The 26,837-nt window shown below is 29.3% G+C and overlaps 1 protein-coding gene across 1 annotated transcript; it reads left to right on the top strand.

The window, feature by feature from the left end:
- The first annotated feature begins 7,451 nt into the window (after nucleotides 1–7,451).
- Nucleotides 7,452–14,709, top strand: LOC132713895 (NAD(P)H-hydrate epimerase-like). The gene is made up of 6 exons (XM_060696599.1): nucleotides 7,452–7,945; nucleotides 11,185–11,293; nucleotides 11,854–11,964; nucleotides 12,434–12,611; nucleotides 13,047–13,130; nucleotides 13,395–14,709. The coding sequence occupies exons 1-6, from the start codon at nucleotides 7,818–7,820 to the stop codon at nucleotides 13,643–13,645; spliced, it is 861 nt and encodes a 286-aa protein (XP_060552582.1). The 5' UTR covers nucleotides 7,452–7,817; the 3' UTR covers nucleotides 13,646–14,709.
- The last annotated feature ends 12,128 nt before the right edge of the window (nucleotides 14,710–26,837 follow it).

A 26,837-nucleotide genomic window follows, 5' to 3' on the forward strand; every position in this document is an offset into this window, starting at 1 on the left:
TAAAAAGGACAGTGAATAAATGCCATGACAATGCTAAATTTTGAAAAGATCATAAAGATCAAAACACCAAAGTTCAAAACAATTTGGTTATATATTTATACAGACAATGCAATAGGTTGATATAAAGGCTAACCGTTGACCTCTTTATGTCATACAAAACAAATACATGTAGCTGGTCAAGGATAAAATTAAATACATAAAATAGTACGTCGTATTTTCTTTCCAATTATATACATGATCATAGAAATCATATGTGCGTGATAAAACATCATAAAACTGCAAAAGGTAACCTCGGATGCATTTGTCTTGTTATTGTCATATCGATAACCGCTGCGCTCAAAAGCATGATCATTTGTTAAGCATGCTGTTTTGGTACCTTCATTGTACATCATTTGCCGCTCAATAACAATTATAGACGAATTAAAACTTAAAACAAGAGCGATCAATGATCATATGTGTTGCCAATTTGTATGTTGCAGCTACTGTGTGCAGCTGAGTGCATAAACCTATGTATGTTAATTTTAGTAAGGACATTTTAAATATCCAATTTAGGTTTGCATACTCTAATGGGCACCACTCGGAAGCAGTTTTTTTATTAATTTTTACTAATATTTTCGATACAATAGAGTAAAACATTTTTTTTCCAAACATTAATTATGTTTACTGTCAATATACTATTTATTTTTAATGGCCAGACATACTTTTTAATCCACAAAAACATGCTACAATTGAACAACAGGTTAGTTCATTGGGAAAGATCAAATAATTCTAGATTAAGAATTGCTATTAGGGATGATAATCGTTTACCACACAACATAATTTGAACAGTCATTAGGTCAAAAGTTTAAAGTCACAGTGATTCTTTCCTGAAAAGAAAAACTTGTCTAATTGAATAATTGAAAAGGAATAGTCTAGGTTTATTAAACATGGTAGGCGTATTGCCTAGCAAGTGGATAATCCATAATCATTTTAGGTCATTAAACCAAAGGTCACAGTGAAACGTGATAAATCCTCGTCCGATTACTTATTAAAATGTCTATGTTTGATATAAATTGCCTGGCCTTATTTAACATTGTCAATCATGCAACACTTTTTTTAAACGCGGATCTCTAATATTGTGAAAAAGATTATAATTTCACACCATAGTTTGGAATGTCTAGTTTAATGTGTTATGTTGTTGTTGTTGTTGTTTTTTTTTTTTCAAATTTCTGCACCTTGAAGTTCTTTTTAATCCCAAGTTCGACACAAATTCATACGATAGTAATCCGTCATATATACTTCAGATGACCTCATATAGGAATAAATCTCGTTTTGAAGGGTGTTATGTATGTCTTTCATTTGTTAAAGTCCAACAAAGTTAAAACAAATGTTAAAGATAAATGAATTTATCATGTGGCAAACGATTTGCATGCGTTAGCTTGTACATTTCTACATGGATTGTCAAAATTGCTACAACATTAAATAAGATATGATACTTTTCACTTAACATCTCATTTCGTCATTAATAAACATTACATTTTTAAAGATTTGTCTCTGTACATTTTCATAGCGAGATACTGAATTATGTTAGTCAATTTTCCGCTAACATTATTTAACAAATCAAAGTAAATTATTAGGACATAACCTCTCCAGGCTAATAGACATTCCGTATTCAATTATTATATATAAACATTAAATCAGCAACGTTATAAGGTATTAGGCTTAAGGTGAATTGAGATGTAATATCATGTTTATCCCCATAGCATGATAATAATCTCATTATTGATTATTATTCTTAAAAAACCGTAATGCTATAGTGATCGCCTGCTTGTATATTTTTATTACATTTTTATGTCTAGTTGAATTTTAACGAAGGCTTAGTTTTAATTATACTATTTTACATTAAATATCAGAATTTGCAACTTTTGAACATAATAATAATCTATCTTATCATAATATTATTTCTCTCTTGAACAACATGAACAACGACCATCAGTATAAAATAATTTGATCTTTCGACGAAAGTTTTCAAATGTCATCAATTATCAGTTTAAGTACAAATCGTAAAAATACCATGCATATAAATTATTATAGTGTTTGCATCAAACATGTAGAAATTAAAAAAAAAAGAATGAATATGAAATGGTAAGCTGTATTTTGCTATTTTGAAAAACTAAACTTAAAAGTAAATATTTAAATAACTGATTTTTTATTGACTGTATACTTTCTAAAGAGACTGAGTTGATTATGCCTTGTACAAATAACAATAACAGTTGCATGCACACGAATATAATGTAATTTTAGTTGGATTTAAATTGAATGCATTGTACAAAAATAGTTTTTTTGTGAAGTTTCCCCATTCTTTCCGATATCTTAGTTGCGAAACAAACTGTGCAATATTTAAAAAGAAATAGCTATATGTAGTTGACAGACGACATCTTCCAGACTCGTGCCGTTTTCTACATTTAATTGTTGGTGAAATATTAAAAAAAAGTTTGAGAACAATTATTCATAGCCTGTAAATAAATGTATTTTTGTCTAGGCTCTAATTTGCTTATGTATGATTTAACAAAATGTATCGTTATAGAAGATTGTAAATGTTTATGATAAATTACATTTAGATGAATAAATGTCTGCAGGAATTGTATGATTTTCTGCAAAATTTGCCGTAACAATTCATCGTTTAATATATTAATTGTTCGCAGATAAGTTTTTATAAATGTTTTGCATTGAAGAAAGTGTATACAAATACAATATGCCTTTGTTTATATGAACAGATGGTGTACATTAACCAATTTTATTCCAATGAATTAAAGAAAACGCAAATGAAAGCTTTGCATATTTTGTCTTGTCTTTTGCTATTTTGATAAGGAAACTTGAATAAATAAAACAACATATGAACTTACTTAAGACATTTATATTTTGAATAATATACCTGATTTATACTCGCATTACGTTTTATGACATTGTTTCATTTATTTGTTTAATAAACTTAAATGTTTAAACTTCTATCTACTTAACTGTTTTCCATAAAGATAATAACTATTCTGCTTCCCTTAAATAGAAAATGACTACCTGTTTAAACTATTAAAGGGCATGTTGCTTATGCACTTTTATGACGCAGCTTCATAAAACTGTTAGTCTTTGCATATTTTTTTCCCCTAAGAAACATTGAAAGATGCCGGGACAGCAAGAAATGCAATCAGCATTGAAGTTTTGCGTCTATTAAGGAAACCTTACGACACGTGTGACTTATGACGGTAACTTGCACTTTCCATTACCGTCCATGAACAGGCTCAATCAAACCGAGCCTGCAACATTTTCAATTTTCTCGTGTTGGGCTTTCTTTAGGGATCCTGTATTTCTCTTTTTTTTGGATATTTTCTAAAAGATAATGAAGATAACGTTTGTTCAAGTTGTTTAATTGGTTAGAATAGAAGCAAAATATCGTGTTTGAAAATAAGTGTCCCGGGAGACATTCAATTATCACGCCAACGTTATTGATGTCAATGAATAATTACATCGGAGAAGACCGTTGCCGTACTATCCTTTATATTGTAGAAGCTACGGGAATTACTTATAAAACTGTTTAGAACATACAGCATAATACCTTGAGTTTGCTGTGTGCAAGCTCATAGGACATTTCTTGGTAGGGGAGTTAAACCTTAACGCTTAATGCCATGGTTATCAACGCGTCCCAATGTGATGTTGTCATGTTAATCCGGCGTGGTCAGTGTTATGTTTTATGTATATTTTTTAATTATTATAGCTTTGAAACATTCAATATTATTCTAAGAAGCAGTTGCGGAAGATATGTATCACATATAGAAATGCATTGTATTTTATTTGTCGATGTTAATTGAGATTTAGTTTTTTTACAGGACAACCCAACGTATTTTCTAAGCAACACTCATTTCAATATCAATTCTGTTTTTTTCCACACGTTAAGCGGATCCCAAAGAGTCTTATAGCTCTTTACAAATTAATCTTATACTGATAAATAAATGATCCTTTGTTTTCAGTACAAAAACACATCACTCTTGTATTTAGAATAATAGTAAATACACAGAAGGAATATAAATCAATGTGATAAGGAAATAATTACATATAAAAATAAACGTACTGGTCTTTTCAGACAATGCGATTGAATGCTATTTGTTACTTTAATTACTTTTCCTAGATGTATATTTCCTTCTGTAGTTTTTGCTATTAATTTCGATTTCTTCGGATACATGGTAGAGGAAAATGATCGAAGATCTTTTTTTAGTATTCACTTAGGAAATAGAGGAAAACGAAATGCCCAAACGAGAAAATTAAAAATGTTTCAGGCTCGGTTAGATTGAGTAGGTTCATAGACGGTACTGGAAAGTGCAAGTTACTGTTCATGCCCCCTAGCACCGGCCTAAGCAAACTTCAACATTTAAACATGAAAATGGTGAAATTCTATATTTCGAAACGTTCGCAGATGTATTCATATGAAGGTTATCATAGAATCTTTAATGTAACATGTAGTGCCATTCAGTTTAAAAGCGGCGTATGGTCCCCAAAGTAAAAGAAAGTTGTTCCCTAAACGAGAAAACAATGACCAGAACTAAATTAAATAGAATTTTGAAAGGGGCTCTGAGTTTATGAAGCCTGCATATCACACACAAAATGTCAATAAGACAAATTTGAAAGCAGGCAACATATGCTAATGGTGATTAATATAGTTTTCAAGTAGATATAAAAAAAGTTTAAAAAGTTCCGATATAAGGAATTTTAATACCCCAAACATGTACACACAACAATCATGTCGTGCTGAACGGTCTTCAATGATGAAAAATATAATATATCTGATTTTATGTAAAGGGCAACTTTTTACGGCCTCCACATGGTACAAATAGCACAGATGTGACAAAGAAAAAGTGAGAAAAAACGGAATCCCAAAAGAACGTCCAAAACGACAAAATTGAAACTGGTGCAGATTCGGTTAAGTATTTTGTTATACAAAATTTACAATTCGGAAAATACTTAATATGCTACCTTGTGGGAAATATACTGCTAGTTCAAACTGTTGATACTGTTCATACATGCTGAAACCTTAAAAATGCATTTGTACTTTATAATCTACAAATTTATGTTTGTTAACTCAAAGTCCTTATAACGAAATAAAGTTTTAATTAACTAAGGTAAACGAAATTATTAGTTGTGTTCTTACTCCTATATGGAACATAATCTTTTTAAAATGTTAGCTGTTAACGCTACAAAAATTAAGTCAGTTACAAAGAAAAAATCATGATAATATAAGCGTCAAGTACAATTGTAACTATCAATATAGATTCTAAAACCCAAAATAATTGCAACCATTCATTCATTTATTATAAACGCCTAGAAACTTCTTAAAACAGGTCCAAAGTATTAAAATAACATAGTTGATACATACCTGGATGGCATGGTTTATCTATATAATATGCATTGTTTGTTTATTTCATTACTAAAACGATAACATTTTATTGCTTCACCTTTACAAGTCAGTATAAATTCAAACTTTTTTCCAAACGTTAAATTGCTCAGCATTTATGTTTTCTTGATATGCTATTCTCAAAAAGAAATGTGTAAGACTTAATCAAATCTTTAAGGAATAATAGAAACTAATAAATTATAAATGTAAATTAAAATTATTGATTAATTGATTAATAAATTGATTGAATATTTATTTAAAAAAAACTTAGCTTTCTGTTAATTTACTTAATTATTTTCTGTCTTATGCTACATGATAACTAACATACATTCTTAAATTCTTACAAACATTTTTAGTCGTCACACAGAAAAAAACGCATCAGAACTTTCTCTACAATGGATTGAATTTGAATTCTGGACAACCTGCTTAAAAATGAAAGAAAAAAATGTTCTTAACCAATGTGTCAAAAATTGATTCATTGACGTTGTTACTTATAGGTATGATGACAGTGGTAGGTGTGTAATCTAGAACAAAAATGCAAATGCAATAAGGTTTTAAAACCGGATCTAAAGATTCAGTAAACTGGTCTTATAATGTTTGATTTTAGTTCTGACAAAGTATCAAGATGCTTATTTATCGATATGTTCAGGCAGGATTGATAACAAAAGACGCTGAGATTGGTAACAGAAAAAAGCATTTTATCTGTAAATTAATTCAAATTTGATTTTTATTAATTATTCTTACAGGGTTGCATTAAATCTAAGCTATACGATAGTCTTTGCTATAACTTTCTTTTTTCAGAAAAGACAAAACAAAGGTTTCAGTAATTTATGAAGGGATGCACAAACGTTACATGAATGAAACCTTTTAATAGTAGAATAAGTTAATCATAAATGAATTATTGTTGATGTATAGTTATTTTTATCACGCTAAATTAATCAATTATGCATATATTATCAATTAAAACCTTTGAAGTTTCAGTTTGGTTTTGCCTTGGTCCACTGTAGCGTTACTTTATGTTATAGTCTAGACAATCTTCTACATTGTTAATAAATCATATATTATAAAAATCATGTTAATCATTTAACATTTATTAATTATCTTATTCTTTTGCCTTTCATTCAATATATCATTAAGCACCTGTCAGACTTTCAGAACTGGAAGTCATAATTACATACTTTAAGATTTTATATACGTCAGTGTTTATAATTATTTTAGATTATTTATCATGAAAATGTGTGATTGTTGTGTCTGATTGTTTACTCAAACACAAAAAATACGTTATTAGCAGAAAAAACTTCATTACAAAATTAAATACAAATTGCCAGATGCCAGTCGCAAAAGAAACTGTTACCTAAAATTAAAACAAAGAAGATGTGACTCCCTGCTATGTGTTTGTTTATAACATTTCATAATTATCTTTCTATTATAACTTTCTTACATGCAGCCCTTGTAACGACGGAGTTGTTTTTATGGATTGAGGCATCAGAAATGCAGCCTAAATTGCTTTACGATGATATTGTGAATCAGCATTCCATTGCCTCGTAATAGATAAATATAAAGATTCATGTAAGTCCAACCTTTGATTGCTCGACAAGTGGTTGAATTTTGTTACATTTAGAAATATCATTAAAACAAACTACATCTTAAAAGTTTTAGTTATGAATATTTATTCTAAGTCATATAAATCTACGACGTATGATGACTGCATTGTATATGTTACAGTGAATATACATTCATGTTGATAGTCCGTGAATCAAAACAAATTTCAATCATACTGATATGAATAACTATTTGTACGACTTAAATATTATAATTGATAACAATAATGTTAACTGTTCTTGACAAGGTGTTTTATATATATGACAAATTTATCGTAATCCCGTACATGTATGGTATATAATTTACTAAAAACAACACCACATCCGTGTATTCTTTATTTCAAATTTGTTTAATACCGTAGCAGGAGGAGAGGTTAACCAATATCATAGTTCTATATTGGAAAGTGGAGGAGGACATCTAATATTGTTATTGGAAATATGTGAAGTGACGTTCGTTGTCTGCTTGCCATTTGTATGCGGTATTAGTTCTCGTCTTGTGAAACAACTGTAGCCATACTTGGGTTTTACTTTAATCTTGCAGTGTCATTGTTTACGATGACTTTTCTTTGGATAATTAAATAAGGATTTAAAACTCATAATATAATTCTGATATAACTTGTTTATGTGAAAAATAAAGCTAGGTTTTAAATGGATAAAATATTATGAATACGTTATGCAATAGGCTTTCTTTTTTAATTTATAAAATGTTTTCTTAAATCAATCACTTTGTAAACAGCTGCTCTTTAAGATTAAAATAATTCATAATTTAAATATACTTCAAACTATTAAGGAAAAAGATGGATAAGATTTCTGTGAACAGATTTTCATTTCGTAGAAAAGGAAGTCATAAAAAGGATAAGCAAAAAGAAGACAAACATGAGGATAAAATTGAAGAAGATGAACAGCCAAAATTAAAGTACATCAGGTAAGATTATGTTTCAAAATTAATTACGCATAGAATTTAATACATTCAAGATATTAAAAATATATTTAAGATTGTTCAAAAAGGTTATGTTAAACAAAACTTTTGAGTTTGATTCTATTTTAATATAGATTTGTTTAATAAAACAACAAATTCAGATTTTCACCATCATAATAAACGCAGTGTTGCGTAACATTATATTTGGCCTCTTCCATTCTATTATATAATTTCAAATTATGAAATTGGTTTGGTTCTTTTTTTATTAGAATTTTGCAAATGAAAATATGGCAAGGTCATGATGCATTATTGTTTGTATAATCTAGAATTTTAAATGATTGCATAGACCATTTTTATATAAAATATGGCACTTGTAAACCTCTTTCAACTTTGTTTAATAATAGGATTACATATTTTGTATGAATAGAATTAATGGTTTGGCTGGCTCAAATCTATTTTGAACGTCAAACAGCATTTATGTTTTCCATAGCTTTTCTTTTTTGTTAACTGAGACTGAATAAACCGGCGCATTAGGCATGCATTCTACAATGTTTTGTAGAAAAGATATTTTTGAATATTTATGTATAATGCGTACTTGAATAATCTGCAAAAACTAACGGTGGTTTGAAATAAAGTAGTTGTTATACAGGGCGTGTAAACAGGTTTTTCATGTGTCTTCATTATTTCACCTATTTCCTATTTTATGTTATCAGTAAATTAAAAAAAAAATCTTTCAAAGCAACCAAATCTTAAAAACTTTTGAAAATAAAATAAAGTGTTTTTTTTCTGCCGAAATCGCACACAATGTGGCGGGGAACGTCTTAAATATGAAAAACAAGGTTAACAAGGAAGGGTGGCGTTTAAGGTACGCAAAACGTATAAATCTCGATATTTTATAATAGTTGTTGGAAACAGCAAGAGAGATTTTGACTCCAGTGGCCGGTAGAGACCATGGTTTGACTCTACATCGTCAACCTAAACCCATTGTACACACATGGACCAATTCATATTGTAAAACATATCAAGACCTAAGATATGCATTTCTTATTGATGCATTTTCTCCCTGCATTATCAATACCTAGCTGTCTGAAAAGAAATTATAGAGATGGTTATACAAATGTAACAGCTTCACATGACATGGATAAAAAACGTTGTTTGCAGTATCTCTATTTTAACTATAAGTCAGTTATAGTCTATCTGTAAATGAAAACACCCAACAAACTATGTAGAAAAGACTTATACCTCTAGAGAAATGACACCAAATCCACTTTTAATTACTGCAGAAAAAATAAGATATGTTGTGAATGGAGCCTAAACATTAATCAATAAAATGACATGCGTTTCTCTCCTCAATATCTTACATGTTAATTAAGGTACATAATGTTGCAAAATTTGAGTTAAAAAACTGGTCGTTGAGGTAATATGTAGTGACAAAGCAGTAATTTGTGTCAATTGTGTCAAACTTGCTCTCACATACAGAGAAATTTTACCGTAAGTTAAAAAAAGTGTGTGTTTTAATAAACAAGAAGAGTTTTATTCTTGTTATTTTCAGACACATTAAGATACTCAAGAATTGCCTTTGTTATTTAAATCATATTCTTACTTGAGCTAACAGAAAGCCATCTCATGTTCCTAAAAAGAAAGACGACAATATGTGAAGCAAAAATCCTGAGATAGCAATATACTTATAATGAGCAGATGGAACGACACACAGCTGTCTTAAATCATAACTATCTTAATTTATTAAATGTCAGTGATATTCTGTAAAAGAAGAATGAAGTAAGGCGAAACCCACTTGGGAGAGGGTAACAAAGAGAAATCAAAAGATCAAGAGCCATTCAAAGTTACTCTGTTTTTAATTAACCTTTTAATATATTGCAAGCGACATTCAACATGCCCCCTCCACCATTCCTTAACCGCTTCTATAAACACGATTTACGTTGCTATCTATAAAAGGAAATGTGTAAATTATTTGTAAAGTCATCCAAAATATGTCGAACAACACGGATTGAAAAGAAGTGTTTCTAACCGGTTATTTTTAATCTCTAGAAATTCAGCTTTTCCTCCCGAAACAACCCTTTTTATCATGTCTCCTCCAGACCTTAATTTACCCAAATTTGGTACATGCAGTTTAAACCTTTATAAAACCGAATTTCGACCTATAAACCTATCAAACATAAATTGAGATGTTCGGTTAAAGGCTGTTTAGAAGTATACATTCATTATAATGTATCAAATTAATACGACAGTAGCTAGAAAACTTTATTATGCTTTTATGTGCACAGATTTTGAAGATTAGGCTCTGATTTAATACCAGATATAACAATGTATCGGTCTGTTGAAATAAAACTATTGTTGAAACTATCTGTGCTTCAGCGCTGTCAACATCAGAATCCAGGATTTTAATATTTGCTTTAATTAGTCTGTAGAATTAGATTGACAAAATAGATAAATACAGAATCCCTAAATAAAGCCCAACACGGCAAAATTGAAAATGTTGCAGGCTCGGTTTGATTGAGCCTGTTCATGGACGGTACTGGAAAGTGCAAGTTACCGTCCACGCCCCCTAGCACCGGCTTAAGCAGAATTCAACATTTAAACATGCAATAGTAAAATTTTGAATTTATAAACATCCGCAGATGTGTTCATACGGCGGTTATCATGGAACCTTCAATGTGACACTTCCGTGCCATTCCATGAAAAGCGGCGTATGGTCCCCAAGTAATAAAAAGCGTGTGCCCTAAACGAGAAAACAATGGGCAGAACTAAATAAAATGGAATTTTGAAAGGGGATCAGAGGTTATGAAGCCTGCATATCACAGATAAGACGTCAAAAGACAAATTTAAAAAGCAGGCAACATATCCTAAGGGTGATTCAACATTATTCAAGTAGGAATACTGGAACCACAAGACATTACATCGAAGCGTATGACTTAAAACGTTCCCATTTAGACAAACACAAAGAAACACACAATGAAACAGAAATATTAAGAAACATTTCGTAAAAAAACTCCAAAACACTTCGTTACGGTAGAGAGCTTGTTAAGTTATCACCCATGCCCACACATGCATTTTATTATGACCCTTAAACATTTCTTATTTTCAATATCTTATTCATTGAACCCAATTAATGAAATATAAAAAAATCCAAAACTAATTAATTACTTACAAAGCTGTGATGAAACCAGTGTAATGTTTAAGATCTGTATTTGACGACAAAAATTGGAATGTCTTTATTGTTTCAGTCAGAAAGAGGCCAGAGAAATCGAGCAAGAATTATTCACAGAATATGCCTTTAGTGTTGATCAACTTATGGAGCTTTCGGGATATAGTTGTGCTGTTGCCATAGCAAATGTGAGTTATTACTTGTATTTCAAACTGGAGTTTCTTTATTGCTTTATATCTCTTACGTTGTTTTCCGTAAAAGAAATGTATTAATTTTTAATAAAAATATTTATTTTCTTGGAAACGAAGATCAGCAAGGTCTATGATATGATGCTATAATTGTTCAGTGTTCAATTGTCCTTTATGAAAACCTTTCCTCACGAATTTTTGATATTGTCTTTGCAATTAGCAAATGCCTATGATGCTTATGATTATGGAAACCTGATAATTATGTTCTGATAAGATTGATATAAAAAACCCTACAAAGGATGCTTATAATGAAGCACCGCAGTTATCGATTAATGTACACTTTGAAAAAGATCAAAGACACCTTATTTTACGCCAACATGATTTAATATGTCTGGCATAATTTTAAAAGCTTTAAATTCATGTATTAGTTGGGCAGCTAAGTACAATCGCAGTATTTACCATATCGTGTTAAAAGCAATGTGAGCAAATTTGATGGTAATTTTGTCATGCTTAGATTGTTAAAGTGTTGGTGACTTCTATAATAATGGCATGTCTTTAAGTGTTACCCAGTTGAAAAGATGACAAAAGATAACCATGCTGTCCTTGTCTGTTGTGGACCTGGAAATAATGGCGGGCATGGACTTGTGTGTGCCAGACATCTGAAAATGTTTGTATGTTATTGTTTGTTTTTAATTCATTTTTTCTGCACTACCGATACAGTAGTTATAGGATGTACAGTATCTGTGTGTGCAAGTACTGTCTTTCATTTTTTAATTTGCTATCATTTAAACCAAAGATTATTTAAATTAAATATTTGGGTTTTTTATATTTGATTCCCGCATATTTTGCTTCATATGAAAATTAACTTTGTTTTTTTTTATCTTGTTATCATCTGTCACTTATCTAGGTTTACGTTTTTCAACCACTGTTATGATCACTTGTTTTACATTTGCATCTGATGTTTTTAAATAGAGTGTAATAGAATAAAAGGCAACCTTGTAATGAAAGCATTATACTTTGCACCTAGCGCAGACTCCTTTACTTTATAGAAATAAAATTGTACTCAAATCAATGCAATTAAATTACATCTTTATTTTATGTTCATACTTCTTTTAATGTCTTCTGTTGTATTTATTGCAGGGGTATAAGCCAACAATATTCTATCCAAAGAGACCGAACAAGCCTCTATTCAACCACCTGTATAAACAATGCGAAGGCTTGGACATGCCTTTATTATCGTTCTTTCCGTCTGAAGCACATCTAATTACAGACTCGTACGACTTCGTCGTTGATGCATTATTTGGACTAAACTTTGATGGTAATTGGAGCTTTGTTATGCTGAATTTTACCCAATCTTTATTCAAATAGCATGACCATTGCATTGTCGGTATGACCTTCACCCGACCACCAACCAATTAACTAACGAGTCACTCACTCAATCAATCAATCAATCAAACAAACAAACCAAGCAAATAAACGCACATCAGTTTGCTTATCATTATTTATTATATAATCAAAGAAAATGTTCCATGTATATGATTATTTTTAAATTGTATTGTGAGCCTAAATTCTTCATTTCTGTTATTACAAAATCACAGATCATTTAGCTATTTTTTGTCATTTCCATTTAGGTATAGATTTGTACAATTTTTTACTTAAAATTAAGTTATCTAAGAAAGAGAGTTACACAAAATTTTTGATTTTTTGCACAAAGTATAGAATAATTGTCTTTTTTATTTTGTTCTATCAACAGGTCCTGTAAGAACGGACTTTGAGTCTGTAATGGATACTTTAAAGAAAGTCGAGTCACCAATTTGCAGTATAGATGTACCGTCTGGTATGTAAAGCTTCAGACAATTTGATGTCAATTTCCAATTCCGGTTCATTACAATGTACGGTTCATTTTGTTAAATATCATGTTCTTAATAAAGGATTTTTCTCAGGCACATAAGGCATTATATTGTACTGGTTTAAGCCTGTCTCAATAACGTTAATACCACTTTTGACAAAAGCAACAAGGGATGAACTGTTTAAAAGTATGTTAATCTCACAATATTCATTTGGATTCATTCGAGTAGTTAATGCTATTTTCATGTTTCAGGATGGGATATCGAGTCCGGCGATGAGAATGGACTGAAACCAGATATGCTTATTTCTCTTATCGCTCCTAAAAACTGTGCAAAGTTTTTTAAAGGCAAACATCACTACCTTGGAGGTCGGATTGTCCCAAAAACACTTGAACAAAAATATGAGTTGAATTTACCGGTGTACCCAGGTACTAATTGTGTTATTGAGCTTAAAATGGACGATGAGGAAAGTGAGGACAATAGTGACAACAAAAGTGATTATTAAGTTAGGACATGTTTCATTTTTCTAGATTTATTTTTAAAAGATAATTCAATGTTTTGCTCTTAAATGCGACATTCAGACAAGGGCGAGAACATGTCAAACAACATTGCATATGATGGTATTGGTTATAAAGTTATAATACTTAAATTCATTGGATTTTTGTAAAGTCAAACTTCTCAGTTCAGTCAATTAACCATGAAAAAAATGAAATCATTATGATCATCAGGTGATCATTTTCAGTAGGAAAACTTGACGTGTTCCTTTTATTTATCATTTTTTTTTTTTTTTCTATATTTTTTTTTTCATTTTTCATTTTATTTTACGGAAAACATATTGTTCGCCTGTGTATATTGTACATTGAAAGACATTGAATATGTTTTAATCTTTCTGGCCATGTTTGTTTAAAACTAGTCAATTAAAAAAAGATAATAAAGTTAACGTATGTTATAAATTATTTCTTAAAAAGTTATAAAAAATATATGTAACAGTTTATGAAAAGATATGATTGGCAATATAAATGGACTGTCTTTTACTTTTTTGTTATGCGTATATTTACAACTTTTGAGTATTGTAGTATAAGTGGAAGTCAAATCACTATTATTGTGCGTACGTTTTGAAAAGTATTTTTGTAACATTTGTTTTTGTGGTTGTTCTTTGTTCACGTTTATTTTTTGTGTCTTCGTGTAACGAACAGGTAATATTTTTCATCTATACAAGTCATCAGAAGAGCATCATTAAGCACATGTTTTCCTTTCTGTAAAAAGCTTAAGAAAATGGAGCTTAACTGCTTCAGTCGTCTATATTCAATTGTGTTTCCTTATAACTCTCAGCTTTCAAAGTAAACTCAATATTTATTTATGTTTTGCTATGTAAGAAAATATTTTTAAACTATTAATTCTAAAGAAAATGCAAATCATACCAAACAAAATACTGCAGTTTATATGTTTCATTTGAGAAGTCATATATATAAAGTTAAATGTCAAATTGTCAGACAAGTATACTAAATCATATAGAAAATTGCAACCTCACGGAACCAGACGCATTGTTCTTGCTTTATAAAGTTAAATTGCATAAGAGGAAGTTTTAAATAATACAAATTCGGGAAACATGTCCATAAAAGCATTTGTATAAATTGGTAAATTGGAAAGAAATGATGCAATTTAAATGTAAAAGTAACAATGAATATAATAAATTATATAAATATTGTTTAATTTACAAAGAGTAGTTGATAAATTGTGTACTTGCGTTTTATTTATAACCAGTTTAGCCCGCCTAAGCACGTAGTCTCAAAGGTTACCGACGGCCCTCGTAATTACAATGTGTTCTTCGTTTGTTGTTCGTCGTTATCCTCATCTTATGTTAAAGAACATATCTTACTTCACCACTATGGATATGTTGACCAAACGACACAGGAATATTTCTTTGTTAACATTAGTACAGTATTAAACAAAACGCATATCAAAAAGTAACTATACTGAAATATACAATACTCAAAATGTGGTAAGCCGGTAGGTAGCGGCAGGATATTTTTGTTTGTCCAAAATTTTATCATTCATCTTATTTTCGTCAAATTTTACGGAAAATAAGTGACCAGGAAACTGGAATTGCTTTTCTATAAAGTTGAAATGACTGGAAAGTGGGATAATTTGATTCGATCGTCGAAATGTCAACTATTTTGGTTAAAACGGAACATTGAGTCTTATGACAGGTACATTTTCAATAAATTCTATATTACTTTTTTATCTCTAAAATGATATGAATGCTATAATGCCAACTTTACGATTATCCTTACAATTAAAGATGAATTTCAATAGCCAATTAAATAATTTATATATAATGCGTACATATTCGTAGTGGAAGAACATTGTTTCAACAACATAAATTATTGTGCAGAACTGTTTGATTGATCTGAGCATCAATATACACTATAGATACTTTTTTTATAATTGTGGTTCACATCGGCCATACAACTGGGCCATCTTTACCTCTCTTATGGCAATGAGTGAAGTCAAAGTTATTGTAAAAATGTTATCAAAAAACGAAATATCAAAATCATTATGCTTATATTTTCTATATTCAAGAGAAATTTGTCCTCATTTAATCTCTTTATCTTCACATAGGTAACATATTACGTGCTCAATATCAATTATTAAAACATAATATGCACAAAACCAACCTCTTGCTCAATTCCAAGTTGAAGACTAATGTGCATTAAATATCTTTTTTTATAATATCATATTTCCAGTCTTTCGAAATGACTTACTGCGAAATCACGATTGATTTGTTTTGTCTGTAATGGTATATTAAAACTGGAATTCAAAAGGAAATGCAAATCATGTAAACTAAAACAATTAAATGTATGCGTGTCTTTACAACAAACGTTTGAATTATAATCATAGCAATATCATGTTCTTATTGTAAGACAGCTGCGTTCAATCATTTTACAAATTACAAAGCTCGATGTACATGACACCATGCTCTTTAGAGAAAAGTCAGAGAAAAGTTTTCAAAAGCTCTTTGAAATGATAATCATACATGTTATACAAACTTAGATGTTTCCACTGAAGCAAACATCAAACTATAAAAATGAAAAGAAAATTAATGAAAACTAGTTGTTTAATAGTGTTGAGGCATCGTGTTAATGATATCGTTTTATTAATTTACAGTAACTCGAATGTAAAAAAAACGTTTCAAATCATTATATGTATAACCAGTTCATTTATGTTTCTATTGAACCTTGGCAAAATTCCGTATTTCTTTTTATCCTTTCGATTTTATTTAAATTAATCCATGATAGCAATCAGTGCCTGATTCTGTATCAAATATCTCCTGAAGTAACACGTACCGATGTTTTCTCAAAACCTTTGCTTTATTTTATTTATTTATTTATTTTTTATTTTATTTATAAACAAAACTCATGGCCCTTAAGGGCATAAGAGTGAACAATCAACAAAACAAAAAATAATAATACAAACATGGCATGAAGTAAATAAGTAAATAAGGAAGATGACTTATTGAAATTTCAGCATTATAGCTTTGACAAAAATGGCTAGATTAAATAAAGTATTTCTGTTGTCGCTACACATAAGAGCCTGAAAATTTAAAATACTAGGAAACCTTGAATAATAGTTACTTATATACCTGTGTCTTCCATGATTAAAATAAGTGCATTTAGAAATATATTGAAATTCATCACCTATTTCTTGCTGATTACAAAGTGAGCATGTTCTATTTTCTCTTTCAATACCAAAATAGCGACCTTTCTCTATAGGAATATTAGAATTGAGACATCTTAATTTACAGAGAGCAATTGCTAAATTTCTTGGTAAACATAGTAAATAATGTTCTAATTTAAATTGAGTTTTATATATTCTATAGTTTAAACACTTAGCAGAATCAAAAAATCACTATTCCATACTTGTAAAAACTGATCACGTAATCGTGATTTTATTACATATTTAAAATTATTAAAATTTGCAACATTCTGAGTTACCCAAAAATCAAAACAACCTATATTGTTCAAAGTTGAGTTTACTTCTCAATCCACTGACAATGTAAAATACCCTTTCATGAAGATTATACATAGTGCAGTACAAAGAAGCACATATTTTATCATTTTTACCATTAACTAATTTACTCCAAAATTTAACATTCTGCAAGTAATATCATTTTCAATGGGAAATGCACCTAGTTCTCCCAAGACCATAACCGAAGGAGTTGACATCTTACGTTTAAGTATATATTTATAAAATTTCAATTGAAACTGAGAAATAATAGAATTATTTTCAGATCCCCACACCTCCGACCCGTACAATAATATTGGCTTAACCATACTATCAAACAACTGTAACTGAATATCAATTGGCAAACACAATTTCTTAATTTTAGTTAAAATACTAAACATAGCCTTCCTCGCTTGATCTGTCAAGTGCTTTTTTGTTTTATTAAATTTACCATTAAAGTTGAATATCACACCTAAATAACTAAAATCATCTACAGCTTCTAGAGGTGCATTATTGAAATAAAATACAGGCTTATTTCTTAATTTACCACGAGAAAATACAACAAATTTTGTCTTATCGGTATTAACAGTCAAATGCCATAATTTACAATAATCAAGCATGCAGTTTAGTGGTGTTTGAAGGCCAGTTTGACTTTCCGCGAAAACAACTGTATCATCAGCATAGAGTAATAAGTACAACTTCAAGAATACATCAACTTCATCATTACTTAACTGTTCATTTATCTGGTCTGATAAAAACTGCAACCCTTCACAATATGTAGACATATAAGAAACCAAATCATTAAGGAAAATTGAAAACAAAATTGGAGAAAGATTTTCTCCCTGACGGACACCTAAACCGCTTACAAATGTATCTGACAATGCATTATTCACTTTAACACAAGACTTAGCTTTGTCATAGATATTATGAATAACTTTAAGTATTTTCCCATCAATATTATGTGCTAACAATTTCCTCCAGAGAGCAGTACGGTTTATACTATCAAATGCTTTCTTGTAATCAATAAAAGAGCAATACAATCTCTTTTTCTTCGATAAGTAAATATCAATCAACATTTTTAAGGAAAAAATATGATCCGTAGTTCCATAACCATTACGAAACCCTGCCTGTTCCTCAATTAATAGGCCAGACTCTTCCAAAAAATATTTATTCTAGAATTTAAAACTGATGTGAACAATTTACCAAGACAACTTAAAATGGTTATACCTCTATAATTATCAGCATTATTTTCGTTCCCTTTGTTTTTATAAATAGGTAAAATTATACCCGTACACCATGTATCTGGAACAATTCCTGTTTCAAGTACAAGATTAAATAAGCTGCAATACAATGGTAATAACAAATCTTTTGAGTATTTTATATACTCATTTAGTATATTATCTTTAGGTGAACATGCTTTGCTATTTTTTAAAGTTTTAATAACTTTGTCAATTTCTAAAGTAGTGAATGGGCGATTTAATATATCATTAAATTCTGAAACTGATTCAATATCAAATGCTGTAAATAAATCTTCAGAATCATCATCACTATTTATATTACGAAAATGATCATGAAATGCTTCTAACGAAACCTTGTTCATTACCTCTTTCCGTTCTCCCGAATATTTATTGAGAAGACACCAGTACTCCTTTGGTTTTGTACATCTTAGACTTTTTAATTTTTTAACAATACTTTCTTGGTAACTCCTAAGTTTAGTATTTAATAATTTCTTGTACTTCTTACTACAAGTTTTCAGATTTAATAAGTTATCTTGCGTGCGAAAAGATCTGTAATTACGCTTAGAAAGATAATACTCCTTCTAACTATCCCTACATTCTAAGTCAAACCACTGATTATTAGACTTTTTTGAGGAGTTAGCCTTTCTCTGTACAATTTTAACTAAATTACATTTTTCAGCAGCAGAAGTAAGTATCTCACCAGTTTCAATTGTGACTTTGTTAATAAAGTCAAGTGAACATGTACCTTCACTACTATGGGTAGCAATTGATGAACAAATAATATTAACAGTTTCACAATCAATACAATTCAGAAACTCATCTGAACTTTCAGAATTCCAAAATGGTTTAACTACATCATTTACAGTATCACGTGACCGATCACTATCCAATGTACAAGACACAGTCTGATTTATACCAGAATCTAATGCAAAAGACACTGCACAATGTACATCAGACAATAACGGGTCAAATGGTAAAATTTCAAAGCATTTAACATGAGGAAATAGTTCTGGTGAAAGTAAGACATAGTCGATTACACTAACACCCTTGCATGTTGTTTCACCAATGTTAGCATCTTTACACAATCTACCATTGGCTATGTGAACATCTGTAGACTTACAAAAATCAATAAGTCTGCGGCCAAAATTATTAAAAAATTTGTCTACAGAGAATCTTTCTGTAGGAAAACCCAGAGTATCAAGATTATTTCTATTTAACAAATCTTTGGTTTCATAATCAAACAAATAATCTGAAATGTACCTATCAATTACAGTAAAATCTGGAAGAGTACCAGTTCTTGCATTTAGATCCCCAAGCATGCATACAGAAAAATTTTTAGTTTGAAAGTCAATAATATCTGCCTCAATCCTATCAAAAATATCAATATTTGAATAGGTGGACCCTTCAGGAGGGATATAAATTGCTCCAAAGATACATTTCATATTAATGACACTTTCATCAATTTGAAACCAAATACAATTTTCAAAAGAATTATCAAAAAACTTAACTTTATCAAAAATGTCTTTTTTAATAGAACTCCAATACCTCCAGATTTTTTTGAACAAAATTTCCTACTTAACCCATAAAATTTATGGTTTTTCAGTAAAATACTGTCATACTCATCTAACTTAGTTTCTAACAAACATGCAAATTGTTTTATGTAGTGTATTTCAAATACATGTATATAAACAATTTATATAATATATAATTGACTTGCTGTATATACTTATCTAATCTTTTATTTTATTCTCTAACATGGCCATAAAACTTAATTTATCCAAACACAGATTTATTACTTGTGTAAAATGTGGACATATTTTATGAAACACCCTGCCCTTATATTTAGCTTATTGTTCCAACTAGTCTCATAATTAATGTAGTTAAATATAAACGCCAGATGATAAGTTATACTTAGAGCAAGTCAATGTCAAGATGAGGGTTTTTTTTAAACAAACAAAAAAAAAAAATGTACCAAGAATCAATATACTTATTATATCAGAATATTTAAAAATATTACATGGAACATGTTATTCCATATGGAATGAAGTTTTAAAAAAGTTATTGATATATTTAGAAACAATGATATAAAGTTATTATCTACTGAACGAGTACCCAGCTATCAACACATTGGACGAGGCACAGGTTTAGTTTGAAACAGGTGTTCTGTTCTGTAGATTCATTATATATGATAATAAGAGAATATAACGACAACTTAATTACATAAAACATTTTTTTGATGTTTTGATAGAACTTCAAGTTGCTTCCAGTACAATAAGAGTTGTATATGATTTGTTTGAAAATCACACAAATCATTTCCTTTCCTTATATATAACTGTTGTATAACAGTAAATTGTTTCGGATACAGTACAAATATAAAGCAATATGATCAAATGAAAAAATCTTACACGCTTCACATTGTTCCTCAGGTAGTAGGGCATGTCGTCTGTTTCCTTATTTGCGTCTTTTAAAATGTAATTGTTTAATAATGTGTTCAAAATGATAAAGGCAGACCTTAAATATAACATTATAAAGAATTATGCACAGAAACAAAATGAATAAGTAAAATTCATATTTCATTATTGCTGGTTTTAATGTGATTCATTATCATTGCTGTCTGTTTTGTGATTATGAAATTTCTATTACAAATATAATATTCATTAAAATCCCATATGATATCATACAATCAATTGCTAAGCGAATTCCTAACGGACAATGCATTTCATATTGTGTCACATTTGCATTAAGTGCTAATATTATTAGCATAGAATTCAGACTCACATGTTAGTTCGAAATTATATAACAAAGTAATTGTTGCATTGGGAAATATTTAATTGATTTTGTCTGGGTCCATGTTTTTTTTCTTCTAATAAATGAAAGTTGTTATCAACAGAATCATCCTTTTTTGTGACAATAACTTTTTAAACATTAGTAGTCATATACGAGATATAAATTAGTTCTTTATCATATTGGCTTTATTGTTAAATTATGATTAATCTAATAATAGATTCATCTTTATGGCAAATTCGAGAATGGAACGTAAAATTGATATTTAACTTTGTAAAGTGACAACTATAACTATTCATATTTTTTTAAGTCAATAAAAGTTAGAGTTACCATGGTTTTATTTCAAGTATTTTATCTGCGTACAACATAACTTTAGGACAAGGCGATTTCATGAGACTGACTCAAAAAGTAAAGTTTAACTATAAATAAACATGGAAGAAATACATTCGTTATTGTCCAATCTGCTTTTTATGATATAAATGATATTAATTGAACTTAAGGAAAAGTATCAAGAAACCTTTTTCAATGTTTTCCTAACTAGTCCCTCCTTTCAAAAAATCGACTGTAGAAATTGATTGCAGTTTAGTCAATTTGCACTTTAAATTATAAGGGAAATTTCGTTTTATTTATCATGAGATATTTCCTTTAGAGTAATGGCTAGAACATGTCACATTTTATATCAATATCATACATAACAATGGTATATGGTAATCTATTAGTTCTTATCTGTATTACATTTAGGTTCAATGAAGGAATAGTATTTTTGTTCTTGTTGTTGATTTAACAGCAAATAATTTATCCCTTAAAATGATATTATACCAAATTAAGGGTATATAGTGAGTGAACATTTACATTTTGCCATACTTCTTTTTATAATCTACTTCACATGAATTATAAATAGTTTACATGACCCAAGACAATTTCTGTAAATACCCTTTTTAAGAGTTTTTAAGCATTCAATTGATAAAAAGAGTGGGCAGTCTTTTTTATTTAAGGAAGATTTATTTTTCTATCCTAAACATGTTTCAATATCAAAAGTTGGCCATTATCTATCATAATAGTCAATCTTTTAAAAAGATAAAGTCAATTTAGCTCAACTTGACAATAAAAATATGAGCAAATGTCACTTTAAAAGCTGTTATACTGAGTACACTTCAATTATATCTCGTATGTTGATCACCTTCTTGTAACTTTGTTATGTCATATTTGTTTTATTGTGTTTCAGATGCCTAGGTGAATAATAAAATCGTAAACATGTAAGCTTGAAAAAAGATTGTTTCATATTAATGTGTAAGTATTGCGTAAACAGTACTTCTAAGACCTTCTCACACTTATAGACCAGGCATCTTAAAATGTTTCACATTGATTCTTGATACAATTTAAGACATAGAATGATTAAGAAAGTATCAGGAATAGTTTGATACACAAAATAATTTTGTGTTGAGACTTATTTACTGAAGCATGCTTTAAAATAATAAAGTGTGGTCATAACACAAACGTAGAATCTGGTGTTAATTTATTATGCTGTATTTAAGTCGATTGGTCTAAAATGGGCGCATTCTCTGTAAAAAATCTTCAAATACTAATAAAAACAATAGAAATGTATCATTTGGAAAATCATATAAATATGTCGGTTGATAAAGTTCTAAGTGATTTAAAATGGACATTTACTAATGATTAATATTGCTTCGGTCTAGAACATTTTATCGTATGCTATATAAATATACATCATACAGGATCATGAACATGACACTTGTAAACAACATCTGTGCATAACCTTCTTTGTGGCTGTTGTTAATGTCTGAAATACAATAAAAGTACTTATTCATTGTATCGCAGACATTCCATAATAGACCAATTCAATATTTATTATGTGTTTTATGACATTGTCTTATTAACTTCAATGATTAGAATACATATAAAAGGTAATTTAAATAAATATTTCTTTCATCAATTAAAAATGATACTTAAAGTTATTAATTTTTGTTGGAAGGAATTTCAAATGAGAATTATTGTTTTCACTTTTCAATTCCTTAAGTTTAAGTTTTTGCCGAACTCGCAACTATCGCAACAGTCATATGGTTTTTACCGTGTATTGAAATACACTTTACGAATTAACAAAAATAATGTCTTTTTCTATTTGATACATTTAATATCAATGCATATTGTCAAGACCCGTTCTGTCACAACATCATAATAATTAAACTGAATTGTTTAGGGTTAACAGTGATGCTATTCCGGTGTCAGTATGAGGCGACAAAGTGGCGTGTCACATGTTTGTGTCTTTTGTATGTTATTTCAAATAATCAGCGTTTTCCAATTTGTTATTTTGTTTATGGCTTCGACGTCATTTATATATGACAACCATGTTGGAAGAGGCTTAAATTACTCATTACGGCAGTTTTGCTTAAAGCAATAGAAAACGATTTGTTTTCTTTTTCTCAGCTGTAACGGATCTGATAACAATACAAGTCGATCGGCTCTATACAGATTAATATGATATATCGATCGATTGTTGGAGACAAACACATTTACAGTTTATACTAGACAATAGTAAATAACATTGCATAACAGAAGGAACTCATAATTCAATGTGATAAGAAAATAATTGCATACACAAATTGACGTAATCTTCGCAGATAATATGATTGAAAGCCATTTGTATCTTTAAAGACCTTCCTTAGATCTATCTTCAATGCTAGATTTATTGCTATTACATGTCTTTCCATATGACAAATGATAACGTTTTATTTTCAAATGATTAATTGTTCCGTAACAAAATCTTAAATATTTTTTAAGACTTTGTATTAGCCTGTGCCCATAATTTGATGTTTTGTGTTAATGTATGAATGCTTAATGTCACTCGCCAATTCATGTCAGATGCTTCCAATTGTCATACAGATATCTTAATCTATTTCAGGAAATTGAAGACGTTACAACGAAGCACCATTTCAATTGCAAGATAAATTATGATATTCATTCAAACATTTATATCCTGTATTTTGTTTTTCAAGCAATCAAGTAATATTGACAATGACAAAATTAATTCTATAAAAAAATATAAAATAACCGTTCAAAAGACAAGTTTCTTTATTTAATTTAAGAATGTTGATATCTTATTGTTATACCGATTTACTTATCAAGCTATGGTAGGGAATTTTATTAGGGTTTATCATTGATGCCAGAAAGATGTATTAAAATTATACACAATAGTAAAGTACGTCAATGTAATAAATTACAATTACATCGCAAGATGTTCAACATACATAATGAGGCTTGTATCGAACTGTTGATTATTTGTCTATTACTACAAAATAAAATCACAATATTCTTAAATGAAAATATATAATTTTTCTTGGGATACTTATCCGAATTGATTAGAAATATTCAAATATAAATTCTACTTGTGGTTCTTTAACCTTTTGATTAGATATCAACTTAATAAAAACTCTAGAAATAATAAAATGCAAAAATAACAATTTTCAACTAATTACCAAATTATCCGAAGAAAAACTAAACAATATACTTTTAAACAAACAATTATATTCCTAAATCTAACACATATTATTTCTCACTTAAATATTTCAATACAAAAATCCCTTATCTCAAATTAACCAAACGTTCAAAAAAGCTATCCTTTGAAACACTTTTTCTGAAATAAACTATCTTACATCAAACATTTGTCCAATGGGTTTTACTTAAGCAATAAAGTATTTTTAGCACCAAATATCTAAGATGTCTGGGTACTAGTAAATATAATTACAACCCCGATCTTATCCGTAAGGAGCCAAACCAAAACTAAATAAACAAAAATGTATTTCCCAAAAATAATTTATGCCTAAGGAATTTTACAGAAATCATAAAACGTCCTTAGTACCAGCTATCTGAGATTTCTGTGTACAGTACCAGTAAGTTGTTACGATTTCTTTTCCACTCTCCAACGGACAGGACCAGACTGAATTTTCCACGCTGTACCCGATTTATTTATATGCTTGTGAAGCATCATCTCCGCAGTAAACAATAATTTTGATTGGCTAAAATAATAAAACGTTTCTTGAATTTGATTTTTAATTAACTAAACCTTATGAGCGTCTGTTACTAGGATTAGATTTCTGTACAAACCATACAACAAATAGATGAACAATGAAAATGATAAACACACTTGTCAATTCTTTAAATATATATCATAACAAAAGTATATAACTAAATTTCTTTAATTACCTATTGTTTATATCCTGATATTTTCACATAAAAATAAATCGTTTTCCTTTACAAATGGCCAAATCATAATAAGGGGAGGTAATCAAGTGAAGTATAAGAAGTATAGGATGCATTTCCGTCACAATAACAATGAGAAAGTTTTAAAAAAAAAGACGTGATGCTTGAAAATCAATGTTTTCTTTGAAGAGTCAAGAGGGAAACTTTACGGCAACAATTATGCTATAGCGCATATTATAAATGTCATGTTATAGTCAATTACAATTAAAGGATATTTTAATCAGATAAGATGGGTGGTCTATAATTATGATAAAACAATTTGCAGAAACAGATGCAGACGATTTTTGCAAACAATGTCCATTTAGAGAAGTTGCGTCATGAATATTTTATGTGATTTCCGAAGGGAAATAAGGTAAATGCATCATTATACCATTACCTTCTTAATTGATTTTCACATGAGTCATCAAGAAGTGTAGAGAACAATTATTTTAAAGAAAATGTCTCCACCTTTTCGCATTTTAAGGAAAGAAAAGGATTGAAACTTACCTTAACTGTTAATTTGACAAACTCTTTATATAATTTATCTTATCAACAAGGAAATGACAAAAATAATGTTTGATATGAACTTATCTATAGAGATTCTAGTACACAATTAGAGACACATTATTCCATTTCAATAATATTTTAACTCTCAAGACAGGGAAATAAATTATAACAAGTAATAATGTCAATTGAGAATAGTTATGGCATGAATATTTCAGTGTTAATAGAAGTGTTGTGATACCCAAATTGCGAAGATCATTTTGAGTCATTGCGAAAGGTTATCACTGTAAAAACTACACCTTGAATATTTGAATCGTGACTTGTGAATGATCTATCAATTATTATCAAAAGCGTAACGAATATACTAATACTGCAGAACAATATGTTCCAAAAAAGAGTGTCACTTAAAATGAATATACAAACACACAATGTCATAAACTTTCAAAAGTTAAATATGCATTTTTTTTTATTTCTTAGTTTACAATTTTTTAATGATGAAATAAACGCATTCAGAAAGAGATCCCATGTGTTCATGATCCCTTTCGTTTACGTTAACACAGTGAAAACCAAATGGTATGCCTTAATATATTTGTTTTAATTATTTTGATTTTCCTTAATGCGTTATTTTTATATATGATTTACAATGTCATCTACTTTTTTTTTAAAAGTATGATGTTATTAAATCAATAAATTTAACTATATTGTCTACTTAAATCATCTGAATGTTTAGATTTGTGTGGGTTTCAGAAGTTATGATTTATAAATGTATAGGTAGGTTACGTTAGAAAATTTGTGATATGTGAGAAGTTCTAAAATGTCTTTCCATTTTAGTTATGTTTACTAAATGCTCTCTTAAGACTTATATGTACATGCATGATCTTATACTTCTATAAGACATTGTTTCTCATT

This window comes from Ruditapes philippinarum, unplaced genomic scaffold, assembly GCF_026571515.1.
Source record: "Ruditapes philippinarum isolate M1 unplaced genomic scaffold, ASM2657151v2 ctg8108_1_1_1_1, whole genome shotgun sequence".
Classification (NCBI taxonomy): Eukaryota; Metazoa; Mollusca; class Bivalvia; order Venerida; family Veneridae; genus Ruditapes; species Ruditapes philippinarum.